The sequence below is a fragment of the Scardinius erythrophthalmus genome (assembly GCF_964197995.2).
Source record: "Scardinius erythrophthalmus genome assembly, chromosome: 11".
Lineage (NCBI taxonomy): Eukaryota > Metazoa > Chordata > Actinopteri > Cypriniformes > Leuciscidae > Scardinius > Scardinius erythrophthalmus.
The window spans coordinates 20164834-20185917 of NC_138231.1; the positions used below are offsets into that span (position 1 = coordinate 20164834).

The 21084-nt window shown below is 38.0% G+C and overlaps 1 protein-coding gene across 8 annotated transcripts in view; it reads right to left on the minus strand.

The window, feature by feature from the left end:
• Nucleotides 1-21084, minus strand: part of pum2 (pumilio RNA-binding family member 2) — a 251219-nt gene that overhangs the window by 194604 nt on the left and 35531 nt on the right. For 7 of the 8 annotated variants that reach the window (XM_081379047.1, XM_081379045.1, XM_081379042.1 and 4 more), the window contains exons 3-4: nucleotides 8479-8547; nucleotides 8181-8286 (exon numbers count right to left, since the gene is read on the minus strand). The exons of the other annotated variant lie outside the window; for it this stretch is intronic. In XM_081379047.1, the coding sequence (XP_081235173.1) occupies nucleotides 8181-8286; nucleotides 8479-8547 (175 nt within the window). The remainder of the gene's footprint in view (nucleotides 1-8180; nucleotides 8287-8478; nucleotides 8548-21084) is intronic. 8 annotated transcript variants of the gene reach the window in all.

Here is a 21084-nt window from a genome sequence, read left to right on the forward strand (position 1 = left end):
CCTGTTTCATTGAATTAGCATGCTTTAGCACTTAGCTAAGTATTGCTAGTATGTTTTAACATGTTTCTAGCATGTTTAGAAGTCAATGGCATTTTTAACATGTTGCTAGAATGGCATCAACGTGTTAAACATGACACTTCCTGTTACCAGTAGGTGGCGCTATTACTATAACTGAATATTCTCATGTAGATATGTTCAGGACAGAACGCTTATCAAAAGTGTGAAGTTTGGGGCAGATTGGACATTCCATGCCTGAGTTACAGCAAATTCCTATTTAATTGCAATAATAGCATGCTTTAGCACTTAGCTAAGAGTTTGCTAGCATGTTTTAGCATGCTTCTAGTATGTTGTTAGCATGTTTAGCACTTGCTGGCACTTTTTTATATGTTATTAGGAGTCCATAACAGTGTTAAACATGTCACTTCCTGTTGCCAGCAGGTGGCGCTATGACTATAACTGAATATGAGCATGGTCATGTGTTCAGGACAGAACGTTTATTAAAAGTGTGAAGTTTGGCGCAGATTGGACATTGCCTTCTTGAGTAACAACAACATCCTGTTTCATTGAATTAGCATGCTTTAGCACTTAGCTAAGTATTGCTAGTATGTTTTAACATGTTTCTAGCACGTTTAGAAGTCAATGGCATTTTTAACATGTTGCTAGAATGGCATCAACGTGTTAAACATGACACTTCCTGTTACCAGTAGGTGGCGCTATTACTATAACTGAATATTCTCATGTAGATATGTTCAGGACAGAACGCTTATCAAAAGTGTGAAGTTTGGGGCAGATTGGACATTCCATGCCTGAGTTACAGCAAATTCCTATTTAATTGCAATAATAGCATGCTTTAGCACTTAGCTAAGAGTTTGCTAGCATGTTTTAGCATGCTTCTAGTATGTTGTTAGCATGTTTAGCACTTGCTGGCACTTTTTTATATGTTATTAGGAGTCCATAACAGTGTTAAACATGTCACTTCCTGTTGCCAGCAGGTGGCGCTATGACTATAACTGAATATGAGCATGGTCATGTGTTCAGGACAGAACGCTTATCAAACGTATGAAGTTTGGGGCAGATTGGACATTCCATGCCTGAGTTACAGCAACTTCCTGTTTCATGGCGAAACATCAAAATTTGTCAGGCCGCCGAGGACCCGCCCTTCGACGAAAACTCAAGATCTTCGCAATTTAACGTCGCAAAGGCCTTAAGATTACACTCACCAAATTTGAAGATGATCAGATTAAAACTGTAGGAGGAGTTCGTTAAAGTATGAGGCCTGAAAATGTCAAAAACTGCACAAAAATCTGGGAGGAAGTTCAAAATGGCTGACTTCCTGTTGGGTTTAGGGCTATGCTCCAAGAGACTTTTTTGTAGGTATTAGGTCATTACATGTATGTACCGAATTTCGTGCACGTACGTGGAACGTTGCGGGAGGCGCACTCCGTTGAACTTTTATAGGTGGCGCTATCGAGCCGTTTTACCCCGTCCAATTCTGAAACCTATATCAGATGTAAATTTTCGCCAGTTCTGACGCGTGTGCAAAGTTTCGTGAGTTTTCGCGCATGTTTAGGCCCTCAAAAATGCAATTCAATGCGGAGAAGAAGAATAATAATAATAATAATAATAATAATAATAAACAGAGCAATTCCAAGAGGGTCCTCACACCATCGGTGCTCGGGCCCTAATAAACAGAGCAATTCCAAGAGGGTCCTCACACCATCGGTGCTCGGGCCCTAATAATAAACAGAGCAATTCCAAGAGGGTCCTCACACCATCGGTGCTCGGGCCCTAATTACAGTAATATCATTCTTTAGCACTTAGCTAAGTGTTTGCTAGTATGTTTTAGCATGTCTCTAGTATGTTGGTAGGATGTTTAGCACCTACTGGTATTTTTTTATATGTTATTAGGAGTCAAGAACAATGTTAAACGTCACTTCCTGTTGCCAGCAGGTGGCGCTATGACTATAACTAAATATGAGCATGGACATGTGTTCAAGAGATAACTCTTATCAAACGTGTGAAGTTTGGGGTAGATTGTACATTGCCTTCTTGAGTAACAACAAAGTCCTGTTTCATTGAATTAGCATGCTTTAGCACTTAGCTAAGTATTGCTAGCATGTTTTAACATGTTTCTAGCATGTTTAGAACTCAATGGCATTTTTAACATGTTGCTAGAACGGCATCAACGTGTTAAACATGTCACTTCCTGTTGCCAGTAGGTGGCGCTATAACTATAACTGAATTTGAGCATAGACATGTGTTCAGGCCATGATTCTTATCAAACGTGTGAAGTTTGGGGCAGATTGGACATTCCATGCCTGAGTTACAGCAAATTCCTATTTAATTGCAGTAATAGCATGCTTTAGCACTTAGCTAAGTGTTTGCTAGCATGTTTCTAGTATGTTGCTAACCTGTTTAGCACTTGCTGGCTCTTTTTTATATGTTATTAGGAGACCACAACAGTGTTAAACATGTCATTTCCTGTTGACAGCAGGTGGCGCTATTACTATAACTGAATATTCTCATGTAGATGTGTTCAGGCCATGACTCTTATCAAACGTGTGAAGTTTGGGGCAGATTGGACATTCCATGCCTGTGTAACAGCAAATTCCTATTTAATTGCAGCAATAGCCTGCTTTAGCACTTAGCTAAGAGTTTGCTAGCATGTTTTAGCATGTTTCTAGTATGTTGTTAGCATGTTTAGCACTTGCTGGCACTTTTTTTATATGTTTTTATATGTCCACAACAGTGTTTAACATGTCACTTCCTGTTGCCAGCAGGTGGCACTATGACTGTAACTGAATATGAGCATGGTCATGTGTTCAGGACAGAACGTTTATTAAAAGTGTGAAGTTTGGCGCAGATTGGACATTGCCTTCTTGAGTAACAACAACATCCTGTTTCATTGAATTAGCATGCTTTACCACTTAGCTAAGTATTGCTAGCATGTTTTAACATAAGCTAGCATGTTTTAACATGTTTCTAGCATGTTTAGACCTCAATGGCATTTTTAACATGTTGCTAGAATGGCATCAACGTGTTAAACATGACACTTCCTGTTGCCAGTAGGTGGCGCTATTACTATAACTGAATATTCTCATGTAGATGTGTTCAGGACAGAACGCTTATCAAAAGTGTGAAGTTTGGGGCAGATTGGATATTCCATTCCTGAGTTACAGCAAATTCCTATTTAATTGCAATAATATGCATGCTTTAGCACTTAGCTAAGAGTTTGCTAGCATGTTTTAGCATGCTTCTAGTATGTTGTTAGCATGTTTAGCACTTGCTGGCACTTTTTTATATGTTATTAGGAGTCCATAACAGTGTTAAACATGTCACTTCCTGTTGCCAGCAGGTGGCGCTATGACTATAACTGAATATGAGCATGGCCATGTGTTCAGGGCAGAACTCTTATCAAACGTGTGAAGTTTGGGGCAGATTGGACATTCCATGCCTGAGTTACAGCAACTTCCTGTTTCATGGCGAAACATCGAAATTTGTAAGGCCGCCGAGGACCCGCCCTTTGACGAAAACTCAAGATCTTCGCAATTTAACGTCGCAAAGGCCTTAAGATTACACTCACCAAATTTGAAGATGATCAGATTAAAACTGTAGGAGGAGTTCGTTAAAGTACGAGGCCTGAAAATGGCAAAAACTGCACAAAAATCTGAGAGGAAGTTCAAAATGGCTGACTTCCTGTTGTGTTTAGGGCTATGCTCCAAGAGACTTTTTTGTAGGTATTAGGTCATTACATGTATGTACCGAATTTCGTGCACGTACGTGGAATGTTGCGGGAGGCGCACTCCGTTGAACTTTTATAGGTGGCGCTATCGAGCCATTTTGCCCCGTCCAATTCTGAAACCTGTCAGATGTAAATTTTCGCCAGTTCTGACGCGTGTGCAAAGTTTCGTGAGTTTTCGAGCATGTTTAGGCCCTCAAAAATGCAATTCAATGCGGAGAAGAAGAATAATAATAATAATAATAATAATAATAAACAGAGCAATTCCAAGAGGGTCCTCACACCATCGGTGCTCGGGCCCTAATAATAATAATAATAAACAGAGCAATTCCAAGAGGGTCCTCACACCATCGGTGCTCGGGCCCTAATAATAATAATAAACAGAGCAATTCCAAGAGGGTCCTCACACCATCGGTGCTCGGGCCCTAATAATAATAATAATAAACAGAGCAATTCCAAGAGGGTCCTCACACCATCGGTGCTCGGGCCCTAATAATAATAATAAACAGAGCAATTCCAAGAGGGTCCTCACACCATCGGTGCTCGGGCCCTAATAATAATAAACAGAGCAATTCCAAGAGGGTCCTCACACCATCGGTGCTAAGGCCCTAATAAACTTAAATATTAGCTATAAAATGTATCTAAGAGCATTATTTAAGTATTTAAATGCAGTTCATATCATATAGTGTGACAAAATAATCATATGGTGTGGCAAGAAAACCCTGTCACACCATATGAGGTTTCATGTACTTAGCATGACATTAAGCAGTGTGCTTTTATGCTAACATGCTAACTACAATATGACAATATAGTTTTAAAGGTAATATTGACTGAAAAGTTATTTCATTTGGGCCTTTTTGTGTAAAATGTGTCACACCAAAAGACAGCACAAAAGGGAACTGAAGCAGGAGTGCCGGATATACTTGATTTTTTTGAAATCATGAAGAGACGATGGTCCCCGTTAAACAAATGAACTAAACTTTAAAACAAAAAACGAAATCCTAGTATTTCTCTTGAAAGTGTATCTTTAAAAAAAGGTAGTCACTTTTAACTCTATTTGAGCTTCTCTTAAACTGTTCCTGTGCTACTATGAGCAATAATTTGACAAGTAAATATCAAGTGTCTGCTTTCAACGAGACCAGGATTATGCCTGTAGCCCAAAGGGTTCAAGAGCTGCAGCCATTTCAGTTTGTTTATATAATTTTCAGCTTGTTAAGAGATAAAAGTTAACAATTTTATAATTATCATTATTACTTTGAGAGGCACATTCTACTGTACAATAGTATTATAGTTCTATCACAACTTTATAAAGATAAACCAAACTTTTATTCCTGACAGGCTGTCACAAAAATTTAGTACTTCTGAGTTTCTGTGTGTATATATAACAGCTTATATATAACATATGTAACAGCTTTTTCTCTAACTAAATAGTGAAATGCTTGTGAAGTGATCTCTCAGAGCAGCTCTAGAGACAAAGTTCATGTGCTCATGTCCTCATATAGTGAGATGGCAAACGCTGAAAACCCAAGCATTGCGCGCACTTCAGTGTGTAGTTGACGAAACCGCACCATTCATTCACAGACACGCAAACTTCATATTTAAATAAGTCTTTTTTGCTGTCTAGGCATGGGCATGAGCTGAGCCCACCCAATCAGAATTTAGGAACGGATAGTGTTGATCTGTTATCACAATTTGTGCATTGATTAAAATCAATCTGAGGGGGGTTCTGTGTTTAAAGGTTTGATGAAGGGCTGTAGAATGCTCAAAACAACCACAAAAATTGCATTAATATTTCATTTATTAGCTGAAAGTAGCTGAAAGAGGCTACTCTCGAGCTTCAGTCTGTAGCAGAAAACCAGAGGCTGACAAACACACGAAAATGGGAAGAAATGTTTGCGTGCTATCAAGGTGTAAATTACAAGGAGTTGTATCTTTTTGAATATGCATCTAATTTACTTAAAAATAAAATCAGATGTACATTTTATATTTACGATACATATCAAGTTGAAATTAGCTAGAAAACCTCGCTCATTTAATGTGTTGAATGTGCATTTATTGCATTGGATGAAGCAAGAATATAATGTAAGTGTTTAATTGTTGTTAATGCTGTTAAACTGAATATACGATGCAAACTGCTTGGATAAGAGGGCTGAAATAAGAATGCGCTGTTCATTTTTCAATCAGTTAGGGGCCATTCACACAGAACGCGAGCCTGGATGCCAGCCGAACTTAGCCCCGCCCACAACATTTGAGGTAGGGAAGTTCGGTCTGGACTTGATCCGTTGTGGAGCAACTATGCTCGAACCAGAGCTGTTCGGACCAATCAAATTGTCAGGGCGGACTTTATACGATGATGGACAGATGATCAACGGTAACGTAATTATCCATGTCACCAAAGAGCGCTTGGGTTGAATTCATTTACAACAAAGATGACTGCCTCTGGAGAATTGAGATGTGTAGATTCCACCATCTGTTATAGAAAATATCGACGGTGCATTAATTTTAAAAGAGGAACAGAGAACCGCGATCAAGGCATTTGTAGATCGGAAAGATGAATGAAGAGCATACGTCACTTATTCCGTTGCTCTGATTGGTTATTGGTCTATCCAATTGAGTGCAGAGGCATTTCCCCTTAATCACAGCCCAATGGAGCAGTATCAACTCACATTCTGACTAGAAGATGCATTTTTAAAAGTTATTTTAACTTGAGTACTACATTTTAGAAATCAGCGTCATAGACGATACTTCCAAAAGTATGGAAGCGAGATGCGAGTGCAACAGTCAAACCCTAGGGTCTAGGGTGATGTTTACATTAAAAACAATGGAAAAGTAACGCACTGGAATGAAAATTCATTCTGTGTGGCATTTAATTGCCCCTTCCATGCAATTAAAGTTGCATTCATTGCTATAACATTAGGCTTCCAATGAGTTTTCTTTCCAAAAAAAAAAGTGCATTTTATTTAAAGTGGAAATAAGATAAAAATGGTCTTGTCATGAGGTGTGTTATAAATAAATATAGTTATCTATCTCCTCCCCAGAATTAGGGCTGAAACGATTAGTCGACGTTGTCGACAACGTCGACAATAAAAAATTGTCGACAAATATCTTTGTTGTCGAGTAGTCGTTTGATCTCACGTGACCTAATGTAATGGCCTGCAATATCGCGATTTGACCGCTACGGCGCTGTAGCGCTAGAGTGTAATGCAGCCGTTATAATGGTATTGCAGTAGAAGAAAACCCGAAAACAGTGCGAATTATGACGGAGTGCAAACGAATCCGAACTAGCAAGGTGTGTGAAAGTTTCACAAAACTTCAAACCAAGAATACTGTCGACTCGTGTGCAATACATGCAAGGCGGAACTTGTTTTTCACGGGAGCACAACATGAATGTTAAAGCACTTAAAGAGGAAACACCCCGGTACGAGACGAGCCGGTGAGAGGTGGATGTTCTCCTGCTGGAGCTAACGTAAATAACTAGCAGTAAATCTCTTTTTAGAGAATGCAATACTACTAATAATAGCAATAATATTAACAATAATAATATAATTGCAGTAATGTGATGATTTATTTTTGCATAGAATAAAGCTTGATCGAGCTTAGGAGTCTGGGCTGTTTTTATTATTAGGTATTACGGTCTTATCACTTGCCTGTATTTTGTTCCATATTCATGAAGACTTACAAAAGGAGATGTTATGAAGAACATCATGTCAGTTAATTTTTTATACTGTAAATTAAAAGCTGAATGAGAATGTCTCTGTCAGCTCAATTGTCATGTCATTTTTTTTTTATTATTATTATAATAATTGTTTGCAGTTTAAGTTTGTCTGTAATGCAGCTGATTATTTTTTTTCTATTGAAAGAGAACAGAATATTTAACGCTTTAATGCTTAGAGCATTTGTGTGTGATTTGAGTTGGACAGAAATCTGAAAACTTAAAGAGAATGACCTGTTTAGTTGACTCAAAGATCATTAAAAAAAACATTTCAAAAGCTGAAGTGATTTTCTTTCTTTTTTTTATTATAGTTAGAATATTTATAACTCAGTGTTTTAACTAATTGAAAAAGCTGAATAATCGTTCAAAACTTACTGATTAGTCGGCGAAATAATCGATGATTAGTCGGTTAATCGTTCTAATAATCGTTAGATTAATCGATTATCAAAATAATCGTTTGTTGCAGCCCTACCCAGAATGGCTAGGTACACATTTTCAAATAATTTTTTTTTTCAATCAATAACTATTTGGGGAATCTAAATTATAGGCAAATAACAGAAATATTTTACAATTTATAAGTTACAAATATTTAGTACACCATTGGCATTAACTATAGTAAGCCTTGCTTTAAACAATTTTCTCCAATTTCATTTTGGTATGAATGTTTAACTCAAATATGATCTCATGATCAAACAATTATGTAGCATGTAGCATTTCAGAAGAACTTACGGGAAGAACCCCAGGCATTTTCTCTCCATTCTTCACCCAGCAACATCCCTTTACGTCCATCTTTTGCCAATTCATCCGATTCCCACAATTTTTTTGCAGGAAGTAGCTGCAAAAAGGGTCAATGTGGCAATCACTTTTTGCAAAGTATTCAACAACAGGAAAAAATCTAACAAGTGGAGTTGAAATATGTTAAAGGATTACAAGGAAATCAACACTTTTGATACTGGTCAAAAAAAGATTCAAAATGACTATTTGACTCAGAATTACAACTGGCTTTTTAAAAACTCTGATCACATACCTCACCCATTCCACGAGACTCCAGAGCCAAGGCTTGAAAGTCATAATTCATCTCATCCACAGCACGCACCTAGATAAAGCACATTTTATTTTCACCAGGATAGAGCCAGAATGTCTAATCTAATACAAAAACTATACTCCCATAAGAGTGCAACTAAGAGTGAACCATGATTTGCTACTTGCAATTGCAAGTCAAAAGTAGGTATTAAGTATTACCGGGATGAAATATATATTAAATGATTCTCAAAACTAAAGACAGACTTGAAAAGCCACAAAACTCCTTTAAGATGTGAAAAATTGTAGGAGAAGAAGTGAAAAACACAGGTAAGAAAAAAAAAAAGCTTCTAACAAGAATAACATGCAAAGTGCCATTTTGTTGACTCAAAGTGTATAAATGGAAAGATATGTGGTCAATATGCTAATACATTATGAGGGTGGCCAGCAGTTCACTTGACTTTCATTTTTATGTACACAAAGGTGGAGAAATTTGAGCTGAGGGCAAGATAAAATGTTGCAGGATTTGATTGTCCTGCTTCCTTTTAACAAAACTCTTACCAACAAAATAGTTATTCAGAGTTAAGAGAATTTTGTTAAGAGTTGCTTTGTAAACACCTATATTGACTGAAAATGCATGTCTAAGAATTAGGCTATGTCCAGACTTTCTCTTAAAGCAGCACTATGCAGTTTTTTTAGCTTAATTTGAACAGCTTCGGAGTCATTGGAATGGTTATATGACATTTTTCGGGTCGAATGGTGGTCGTCTCGCACCCCCCGAGCGCCTGTGAGCCGAAAAACCACACTTGCAACTTTGGGCCGGCGGGCCTCAGCGTCAGGAAGTATTGCGTGATATCAGGTCTCACGATGTAATAAATTGCTTTACAGCACTGCACACATACACTATCTAAACATTTATTTGCTAGCCTTCTGTGTATCATACATACCTCAGTGGACATGGCTCTGTGCGTTCACCGGGTTCTTTGAAAACAAATGCAGTGGGAGAAGATTGGAGGGGGGAGAGTCGCCAACGAGTTTTGACGACAGTGTTGTCAAATATCTATTCCGAAGCTGTAGGGGGAGCTCTATAGAGAAACCCGCGGGCAAAAAGCGAGAAAACAGCGAAGAAATCGGCAAAGCTGCATAGTGCTGCTTTAATACAGATCTTTTCCGGCAGACTGCCCACATTATTAATCACAAGTGATCAAATAAGATTTGTGTGCCCCAGACATAACCAACCTATCTGCATGGGTTGCTTTGGAAACAACGTAGGCGTATCCACGGGCCACATGTGTGACGAGGCTTTCAAAATGAATGTAGAAAAAATTGAGCAATTCCAGCGTTATGGGCGTGACATTTGCAGTCAAAACTTGAAAAATAAATTCTCAGAAAGTATTTGTTACAAATATATTGAACTATCTGTTTATATTTTTTCTAAATTCTACCTTGACAAAAATAGTTCAGACATCAGAAAAATATCAGGTCTATAAACACATTTCACGTGAGTGAAATACTAGGGCTGCCCCCTAATAGTAGACTAAAAGTTAGTCAACAAGAAGAGGCTTAGTCAACCAAAATTGTATTGGTCGGTTAGTCGCAGAAAAAAATAACTCAACAGAAAGTGGCGAAGTCACGCAGTCCGTGAGGGACAGATCATTAACGGCGGGTCCTTGTGGTAATTACAGTATGACGGGCAGGAAATCAAAACATTCATCCATCGACCTTAAATATGGCTTATTTGAAACATGTCTTAGCAACTTTACTTGGCCAATCACTCTAACGTTAATGTAGATAAGTGTGTGCTATTATTAGGCGCAAATCCAAGTGTATGTGCACAGTGTGGAGGCTTAAGTATTTGCGTTTACTGCATGACATGGAGGTGCTGGTGCAATAACTTGCATTTTTTTCTGATAACAGCAGAAACAACTTAAACTACTCCATTTTACAGATTAGAGTAATGCATCATTCAAAACTGTAAAGGGCCTACTTTTATTTGTGTAAACTTTATTTTGTAAAATAAGCAAAACAAACAGGATGCGCTTTGTCGTCTCGGTCTCAGTGAACAAATCCAATTGAAAAACGAAAAAACAATTAGAATAGAAAAACTCTAGGATTACATAATCCATATGAAAGGTGCATTTCTCTCTAATAGCGTGCCCACTATACTATGGAGATGGCGAGTCAGCATCGTCAGCTTCACCTTTGCAGCAGACACTGACTCAGAAAACACTAGTTTATTGATAAACAATTAAACTGTCTCCTTGCTATTTTTTCCCCGACACATTCATAATCATTACTTTTGCCGGTGCTTTGTGGCAAGCTTTATGCTTGCGTTTGAGCGTAGAATAGGCTATATGTTAAGCTTATGTATATTACAGGCTCATTATGGTTTAGTATTCCCCCCAGCATATATTTAAGTAATTAAATTAATATAAACATGCGATTAGATGACTAATGGCTTGAATGAATGATTACAAGTTGACTAGAAAAATCTTTAGTCGTGGGCATGCCAAGGAAATAGGGCTGGGCGATATGGCCAAAAAAAATATCACAATATTTTTTATCAGTCGATATCGATAATTATCACGATAAAAGTCAAATCTTTATTTCTTGCAAGTTTAAAGGCAGTTTTTTGCTCCTAAGTGAAAGTTTAAGAAACCAGAGCGTTAATTGTGGTTTTAAAAACTACTCTTTATTGTCAGAACATAACATGACAAACACTTGCCAAACAGGAGAACATTTCACAAATCTGAGGTAGAACATTCAACATTTGTCATTTTTCCTTAACAAAATAAATATCTTTATTAAAAAATGTATTTCTTAGTTTCTGCATGTGCTAATTTTTATTTGGTAAAGTTGAATATTCTGACTGTTTGAGTTTTATTAAACTTAACCATTGGTCATCCAGTATCATGCATTTAGATCATGATAACCTCACTCATGGCAAAATGTAACTTTATGGTTTTTATGGTATTTGTATGAAAAACAGTAGCCTAAATACATTATTAAATACTGTAATTATATTCCATCAGTCCTTTAATACATCGTCTACATCAGTTATTCCCAAAGGTGGGGTCCACAAGTGGGTCGTGGGAGATTTTGTATGGGTCGCCAAGTCGAGCACTATTTTTTACAGCTGAAACAACTAATCGATTTAATCGATTAAAATCGATTATTAAAATAGTTGTCAACTAATTTAGTCATCGATTAGTTGCTAAATAACTTTTATTTGCCGTAAGCGGCTCAGTAATGAGCCACCGGAGGTTTTACTCAGCCAGTACAGCAGGAGAAGCAGCGAATAGCCAATAGCTGGCCTCGTTTTATGTCACATGCTTCCCGCACAGCGTCTCTGCAGCATTCAGCGAGATGGCGGAGGCAGGCGGTACAGTGGAGTAAGCTCGAGAAAGAAAAAGAAAAAAGCGGAAGATAAAACTAATCGAACGAAGTCATCCAAAGATGTCTTTTTTTTCCGACACCATCGAATCAATTGATTTTGATTAATATGCGCGAGGGAGAGAGAGAGCAAGACAAGACAGAGGGTAAGTGCGCGCGCGCAGCCGGGGCTCTCTCTCTCTCTCTGCTCGTTCTTCCTGTCAAGCGCGCCCTGTTAAACTGACAGGACTTAAAAACACATGCAAATGATACGCTTTCACTCTATGATGGTTAAACTCTGCAATTAATTATTTTTTCTCGGAACTAATGTTTTGGTAGGAGCGAGAGTTTACATCGTATATTTGTCCGGAATCAGCCAGCGCGAAGGACATCTATATTTCCATTGGTTGCTGGCGTTTGCCGCTGAACCGCGTCATAGTTCATTACCATAAAGTTGAGCTACTTTCAACTTTATGATTGATTTCACAGCATAAGCTATAAAGCTGTTTCCCAGGTATAAGCTGTGTGTTTACAGGAAACAAAATAATAAATGGCAATTTACTGCAACTGTATTGTTTTAATCCAACAAAGGATTACTAACACATAATAAAACACAACTCCAGGTATGTTTTTGATGAGGATATGACAATGCAAAATTGTTAAAATCTCTAAAAAGTCTATGTTGAATGATAAAGACCCTTTGTTAATAATTTACTTTGGAAAAAATGGGCAAAACTCAAATATAAGTACACAAACCGATTAACCGATTAATCGTAAAAATAATCGACCGATTAATCGATTATCAAAATAATCGTTAGTTGCAGCCCTACTATTTTTCAGTGTGCTATAAACGCGTTCTCATCCTAGGGCGTCATATACTGACGCTTTTGACATTTCGTCCACATGCAACGCACATGGCACCTTTTAGCGTCTATATGAGACGCACAGGTTATGGGTAGGGTTAGACCGCTAGGAGGCGCCTTCTGGCCCATATCTATCTGCATCTCATATTGACGCTAAAGGGTGCCATGTGCGTTGCATGTGGACGAAATGTCAAAAGCGTCAGTATATGACGCCTTGGGACTTTGTCTCATTAAGTATAAATTGTGTACACTGTAATGATGAGAATATGAAAACAATGAGATGCCCTGTCAACTCTTCCTTTCTCATTTCACCTCTGCATTTTACTTATTGTCAACAACAGGTAAATAAAAAAAAAATTGTGCTTTGTCAAATATCTGTATCTCTTTTAAAAAGTTAAGTGGAAGCTTAACTGACCTAAAAAATGGTCATACATATTTTGTTAATGCATAAATTCTCTTCGTGATATATGAACTATATGGGCCTAATGTTTATTGGGTCACAAGGATTTATCGACTTTAAAATGTGGGTCCCCAGAAAAAAAGTTTGGGAAACAATGGTCTACATTAATAATATAATACAATTCAATATGTATATCCCACATTTCATGGTGCAGTTAATATTACTAGGCTAACACTACAGTAAATCCATGGTAAATGATGGGGATTTGTAGACGGAAAAGCCTTCTGACAGTATCGTTGCGCACAGTGTTTCTCCTGTTTGTCAGCGCTGTTTCATCTGCCTTTAAACTAGTTTAAATCACTGAGACATTTGTGTTCTTCGCTGAATTCAAGCACTTCTCACTGGATCTCGTGACCGAGACCAATCAGAGTAAACGCATCGGCTCTAGTGAGCTCGCCCTGCGCTGCCGTTTGGACTTTGAGCCGAGCGGATAAATGGTCGGTGTGGCGCGCGGTTCAAATGAGTTTCGTTCCGCTTTTGGCGCATAAACATTATCGAACATTTATCGAACTCTTGATCGTTTTATCGAGAAAAATTATATCGCGATAATTATTATATTTTTTGAATTACAATGCACAAACCAGAAGCAACAATACACATCGAATGGAGAAGGGTTGGCTCTCCTCATAACATATCTATTTCAATTTTCTCAGAGAAAAAAAAAAACAGTAACAGATGTGACATCTCTCCGTTACGTACGTGACCGTTCTGAAAGTGGAATTCAACCGAATATGGAAAGGCGTATAATGCTTTAAAACCTTTAAAAGTATTTAAAAAGTATTTAAATCTAGTGAGTATTTAAAAAAAAAAAACTTTGACCTCTCAGTTAATCAAATTAAAACTGAAATTGTACTGCAAATGGAAATGGAATATTTATAGCATTTTCATGCCAACTTTCATGCTGTCAAGTGTAACCAGTGTGGGACTCGCATTAATATAAATCTACTCCAGTCTACATCAGAGACAGATGCGGTTGTAACCTAAAAATTTAAATGATCTAACGGACCGATGCCGCTCCAATCAAAATCATTTAAAATGGGTGGCTGTCATAAAAACTTGTTTTAATGACACATTTATTCAAACATACATTAAATAATAAAGATACTAACAGATAACAAGTAACAAGTATTACCACCACATTAAACAGCCTCAAAATAGAATTTATTGTTTATGTTCACAAGTCCTTTTTGTCAAGTCAAGTCTGAAGTAATTTTTGGTCGAGTCTGAAGTCTATTAAAATGCGACTCAAGTGTGACTTGAGTCCAAATCATTTAAGTGCCTATCTCTGGCATCGGCCATCGATATTTATCGGCTGATTTTTTATTATTTAAAACCATAGGCATATCGGCTATAGTATGAAAAAGGGCAATATAGCAAACCAATGGTTTATTAATTAACTGTGTGAAGGCACTGAGTTAGTGTCTGTTGCATAATCCAATGTTTTTTCTCTAAGTAAACCAATTAAAGGGACACTCCACCCATTTGCACTAAGCTTTGCATTGTTAGAAACCCAGTCATACTATTGAATGGTCGTGCAACACTCTCTCATTTTCCCCTGAGACGGGAGAAATCCGTTATTTACCTCTTACACTTCCTCCCACAATGACGCAAAAATCGTCATTTTGCATCATTGTCGGAGGAAGTGTAAGAGAGGGGGATTTCTGTTGAGACTACAAGCACTAGTTCCTCATCTTTCCCAGGGGGCGGGACCCGCTCACGCTACAGACCTATTTCAGATCAGTGGGTGGGACTTTACTCTATGAAACTGAAAGCAATATCCTCCATCTTGTTTGAAGCTAAGCTAACAGACGCTGTGGAGACAGATATACAGTTATGACAATAGCGGAGGAGAGTACTCAATATGATATAGAAGATGATGATTTTGGAAGTCTGATGCTTGAATCAGGTGTTTGTGGCTACCTTTACAAGCCGCATTATAGCGAAGAGCAGCCGAGGCAGAAGACCTGCCTGCCGCGGACGAGGAGCCCGGACTGGCTCGAGTTAGGGCGGACTGGTGGTGCCGGTGATCTCACTATGCAACTCATAGACTGTAAGAAGCAACTACGAACACAGAGATAGAGTCCGTCTGCGACAAAGAATTTCAACAATGACAATTTCTCCTGGACGACATGTCTGAATCAGACGAGGATACGGACGTTTGTGTTGTGAACAAAGAAAAAAAAACGCAACTTGATCCTACAGAATTAGTCAATTACAGGCCGATCTCGAATCTACCTTTTCTGTCAAAGATATTAGAAAAAGCAGTATCTTCACAACTGTGTTCCTTTCTTGAAAGAAATGATATCTGCGAGGATTTCCAGTCCGGATTTAGACCGTACCATAGTACCGAGACAGCTCTCGTTAGAGTCACAAATGATCTGCTCTTATCATCCGATCGTGGTTGTATCTCGCTATTAGTGTTACTCGATCTTAGTGCTGCATTTGACACCATTGACCACAACGTTCTTTTAAATAGATTAGAACATTATGTTGGCATTACGGGAAATGCACTAGCATGGTTTAAATCATACTTATCTGACCGTTATCAGTTTGTAGCAGTAAATGATGAGATGTCTCATCGATCACAAGTTCAGTATGGCGTACCACAAGGCTCAGTGCTAGGACCGCTGCTGTTCACTCTGTACATGCTATCATTAGGAGATATCATTAGGAAACATGGCATTAGCTTTCACTGTTATGCCGATGATACTCAGCTCTATATTTCTTCAAAACCTAACGAAACTTATCAATTCACAAAATTAACGGAATGCATAGCGGATATAAAAAATTGGATGACTCATAATTTCCTACTTCTAAATTCTGAAAAAACAGTTTCTAATTATTGGACAAAAAACTTCCTCACGTAAAAACCTAGAATACTGTCTAACACTTGATGGCTGCTCTGTTAAGTCTTCGTCGTCGGTTAGGAACCTGGGTGTGCTCTTTGATACCAATCTTTCATTTGAAAGTCACGTGTCTAGTATCTGTAAAACTGCATTTTTCCATCTTAAAAATATATCTAAATTACGCCATATGCTCTCATTGACAAATGCGGAACAATTAGTTCATGCGTTCATGACCTAAAGGCTAGATTATTGTAATGCCCTACTGGGTGGTTGCCCTGCACGCTTAATAAACAAACTACAGCTAGTTCAAAACGCAGCAGCTCGAGTGCTTACCAGAACCAGGAAGTATGACCATATTAGCCCGGTTCTGTCAAAACTGCATTGGCTCCCTATTAAACATCGCATAGATTTTAAAATATTACTGATCACTTACAAAGCACTAAATGGTTTAGCTCCGCAGTACTTGAGCGAGCTCTTAATGCATTATACCGTATATACCCGACTATAAGACGACCCTGAATTTCTCGCGCGGCAGAGAAAAAGTCAAAAGTGGGGGGGGTTAGTTTTACCAACAGTTACAAAAATCCGTACGTATATTGGTCACATCGAGCCGGACAACTTTCTAATTTACAGTCATTAGCTCCGACCAACAGGAAGTCAGATATTTTGGTTTGAATGTGGATTTCTTTGCAAAATCAGCCTCGGAATTTTTACCCACTCCTCTTAAGTGGTTTATTTTAGGGATCGACCGATATGGATTTTTTAGTGCCGATGCCGATACCGATTTTTTTTCATCAGCCTTAGCCGATGAACGATACGGGCTGCCGATTTTCTAGGGCCGATATTTGGAGCCGATACTGCTTTTGCTCACTCAATTTAAATCATAAAAACGACACAATGATGATAACAAATGTTATAAGTCTCAATTTAAAAAAGGAACATTTATTGAACTTAAAAAAACAAACAATATTTGACAAATATTAAAAACGTGAGGTAGAACAAGTAAAAAAAAGTTCAGTGCTAAAATTACTGAAAATAAATATTTAAGCATAATTCAAATTCTTTAAGTAAATTCTGAAAATAAATATTTAAGCATAATTCAAATTCTTTAAGTAAATTCTGAAAATAAATATTTAAGCATGAATAAAATAATTACACTATTGCACACAGTAGCAACAAGCAAGCAGCATAATAAACGTCTGTCTTTGCTATGCAACATGAACTGTGCTCTCCATGATGACATGGAGGAAGGATTAATTTATTTCCTGCCCTTTACGACTACATATATTTATGGAGATGAGAAATAAAAACCCTCCCTGTCCAGCTATGATCAGCTGTTCGGCCGAGTTTTCGATGCTGTCGTATTATTCCACTACGCTTGCGGCATTCTGAAAAGTTGAGATGTTTTTATCTCGATGCAGCGCGGACGCGCTTGGAAAAAACAAGCGCGTTGCTTCCATTATGAGCACGCATACCGCGCGCCTACATTTGAAATAACGAACTTGAGCGCGCAAAAGACGCGATATGTGAACAGGCCCTAAATTTTTATTTGTTTTCATCTCACCACGGCATAGGAGCGCCTGGACAAACGAGCGCGCTGCATCGCATGCGTGTCGCAACCGCGCCGCTTCTTTTATGAGCACACGTCCAAACCTCAGCCAGGTGGTCGCTGAATAAAACTCCCACAAATATCACGGAACAACGTCGGCATTATTTAATCTTATGACCAGTGTTCGTAACAGCTGCCGTATGCATATGGATAGCCTCAAACTTAGCTATTTGCAGCTCCCTAAATACAATGACAAGCAGTTTTATAGATGAGGCATTCGCGTTTTCCATTTGGACCCACAAACTTGCTTAGTTGCACACACATATAGAGCAACGTGTTTCCACTTTTAAAGTGTATGGCAATATTTCAGCTAAGTCAAACAGTTAAAATATGCTTTGAAAGTTTAAAACTTGCCGTTGTCTTGAAGAGGCTTCCAGCACTCTGCTAGTGTGGGAGGGGCAGTGCATGGGCTGCACGTGAACTGCAGCGTCTCCAGCAACACAGAGCTGTCTGCGGACGCCTGTCTGTAAATAATGCCGGGAAAAAACTATCGGCAAACGCAGCAGCCGCGTATCGGCCGATGCCGATATATGTCAAACCCGCAAATATCGGCCCGATTTATCGGCCGACTGATATATCGGTCGATCACTAGTTTATTTTATTCCCACCAAACTTTTTCAACATGATGAAAATACATAAAAAATGAAATCTTAAATCTTGGACACATACAAGAACGTATTAGTATGAAACTCGGTACAAAAAACAAAAATAACGACTTTATTCCACTTTTCATTTCCTTCTCTCTGGGCCTCGTAGTGTTTTTGCGCTGTGCGTCTGTGTTGCACGTCATCAAGCATCACACACATGACCGGCGTCGGCCAATAGTGAGCCTACGTGGTGACGTGTAACACAGACGCGCTACGCATTGTGCGCAAAAAGACTACGCGAACCAACTAGAGGCCCAGAGAGAAGGAAATGAAAAGTGGAATAAAGTCGTTATTTTTATTTGTTATTGCGCACAAAAAGTATTCTCGTCGCTTGATATACTTAAGATTGAGCCACTGGAGTCACTTGGACTATATTAACGATCTCTTTAATGACTTTTCTGGGCCAGCAAGTTTCGGTCACATAGCAGCCTATGGAGGAGTGAGACATAGCTCTGATTTCATCAAAAATATCTTAATTTGTGTTCCGAAGATGAACGAAGGTCTTACGCGGTTGGAACAACATGAGGGTGAGTAATTACTGACAGAATTTTCATTTTTGGGTGAACTAACCCTTTAATTAATGTTAACAAATACAACCTTTCATTTTAATAACATATTAGTAAATGGTGAAATGAATATTAACTAAGATTAATAAATGCTGTAGAAGTATTGTTCATTATTAGTTAATGTTAACTAAGGTAGTTAACTAATGCTAATTAATGAACCTTATTGTAAAGTGTTACCAAAGACACCTTTCAACAATTCTTAAAAAAATCGAAATTTGAACATTTATTGTACTTTTTGAACTATTAAAATAAATAATATAACAGATAATACTTCAACTACCACTTATGATGCGGGAAATTCCACCGCAAACATTGACTCACTTTAGCCTGTAGTTTGTATGAGTAGAATGAATCCTAAATCCTAATCCTAAATGAATCCACACAGATTATAAAATCAAATCAATCATTTTAAAACTTTCTCCAAGACGCAATTTCACAAACCGCGCGAGTGTTCAGCAGCGCTGCGTCTTCTATCTCCCTCTCTCTGAGTGTTGGACAAGGCAAGCGTCGAAACTACACTCTCGCGTTCAGGAGTCAGGACATGACGGAATTGTCAGTTGCACAATCAGGCCAGCATTGCATCATAAATAAAGTTTATCATTTTCACTTCTTTTAAGTCTTATCAGTTTAAACATTTGAGCTGAGAGAGTTTACGGCTTCAGGAGGGGCGGATGTGCGCGTGTGCGCGTCATTCAGAACACAAGACAAAATTAGAGCGTTCTTTCAAAACAGAATATGGCAAAATAATCGTTTTTACTCGATTGTACTATTTTGGTAATCGTTGGGAGCCAAAATCGAAATCGAAATTCAATTAATTGCACAGCCCTATGACGTAGCCTAGAATATTTGTTCTAAAACTATGTGAAAATCACCCTGACTGCTCATTCAGATAAGACAATATATTGATTTAAAAAAATTACGACGTGTTTTGTGTGAAAAGGCTTTATGTAGCTCATTAATATGTAAGCTTTTCACACCTGAGAAAGACAAAGACCCTCCCCTAACAGCCCTATTAGGAGCTATCAGGCCCTATCATTCGGAGCAACCTTGCACAAAGAATGAGGAGATTTAAAAAAGAATGGCTTTTAGATTTTTTGGATTTATTTACAACACAACATAATCCAAAGATACACAACAAATGACAAAAAAGCACTCATTGAAAACAATTATCCAAAGACAGAGACCTTTGTGCCATTCCTAAAAACATTGTACATACCTTTCATTTCCAAGGTGTTTGATTGTCACTTTACCATGTTCATGTACAGAGACTCATGTGAATGTTGAAGTCAGCAGGAGTGGCATATGGGCCCTGAAAGAAAAAAAAAAGTGAACATACTGATATCAAGAGAAAGGCCTGCACGATTTTGGGAATAAATTTAAGATTTTTCTGGTTAAAATTGCTTTTTAAAATTCACAGAATGCACACACACACACACATAAATGTTTCCAACAATATAGAATATAATGAACACCAGGTTTGTTGTGCCTTGTAGGCATAGGCTATGCGCAGTGCTGCATAAAGTAAAATAATAATACCAATAACCTATAGCAGCTTATAAATCTTCCAAAATATTTCAGTAACAACTAAGCTAGAGAAAAATATATTGATTATCATGTTACTTCAAATGTTTCCATTCGTTATGATATGAAATGAGATAATAAAAACATGAAGCCGTTTGGTGCTTTTCAAACGCGATCGCGATCCAAAATATGATACATTCAAACGTGATCGCGCTCAAATATAAAACTGGTTACCATATACATATCTACATTTGAGCAGATATCCACAAACACAGTAACAGTAAACACGGGTCTAAATATTAGAATATTCACCATATATCTAGCAACAGTTCAACTGCAATGTGAAATTTAAGCAACAATAACAAACTAATATGTAAGAATTTCTTACCTTACATCTTTCTTGTCTTCAAATCGCATTCTTCTTCTGAGGTAGCCTAAATCCAATGTAAGCTCACGGCGTGTCTTTCAAACTTGACGAAAAGCAGAGACTTGTGAAGTGTTTTGGTGCTTTGTTTTTGAGGTAACGAGCGCGTTCGCGTTCCATGTGGAGATTTGCATGTGAATGTCTTTTGCGCGAGTGGGCGTGTTCAAATTAAAAATAATTAGGAAGAGTTTGAGAAGCTGGACATCTTGTTGGTTTTATACAAAATACTTAAACAGAGAATATTTGTTTTCAGTTTGAATCCGATCATTTAAAAGTACACACATAAATGTTTATAAAGGTATATG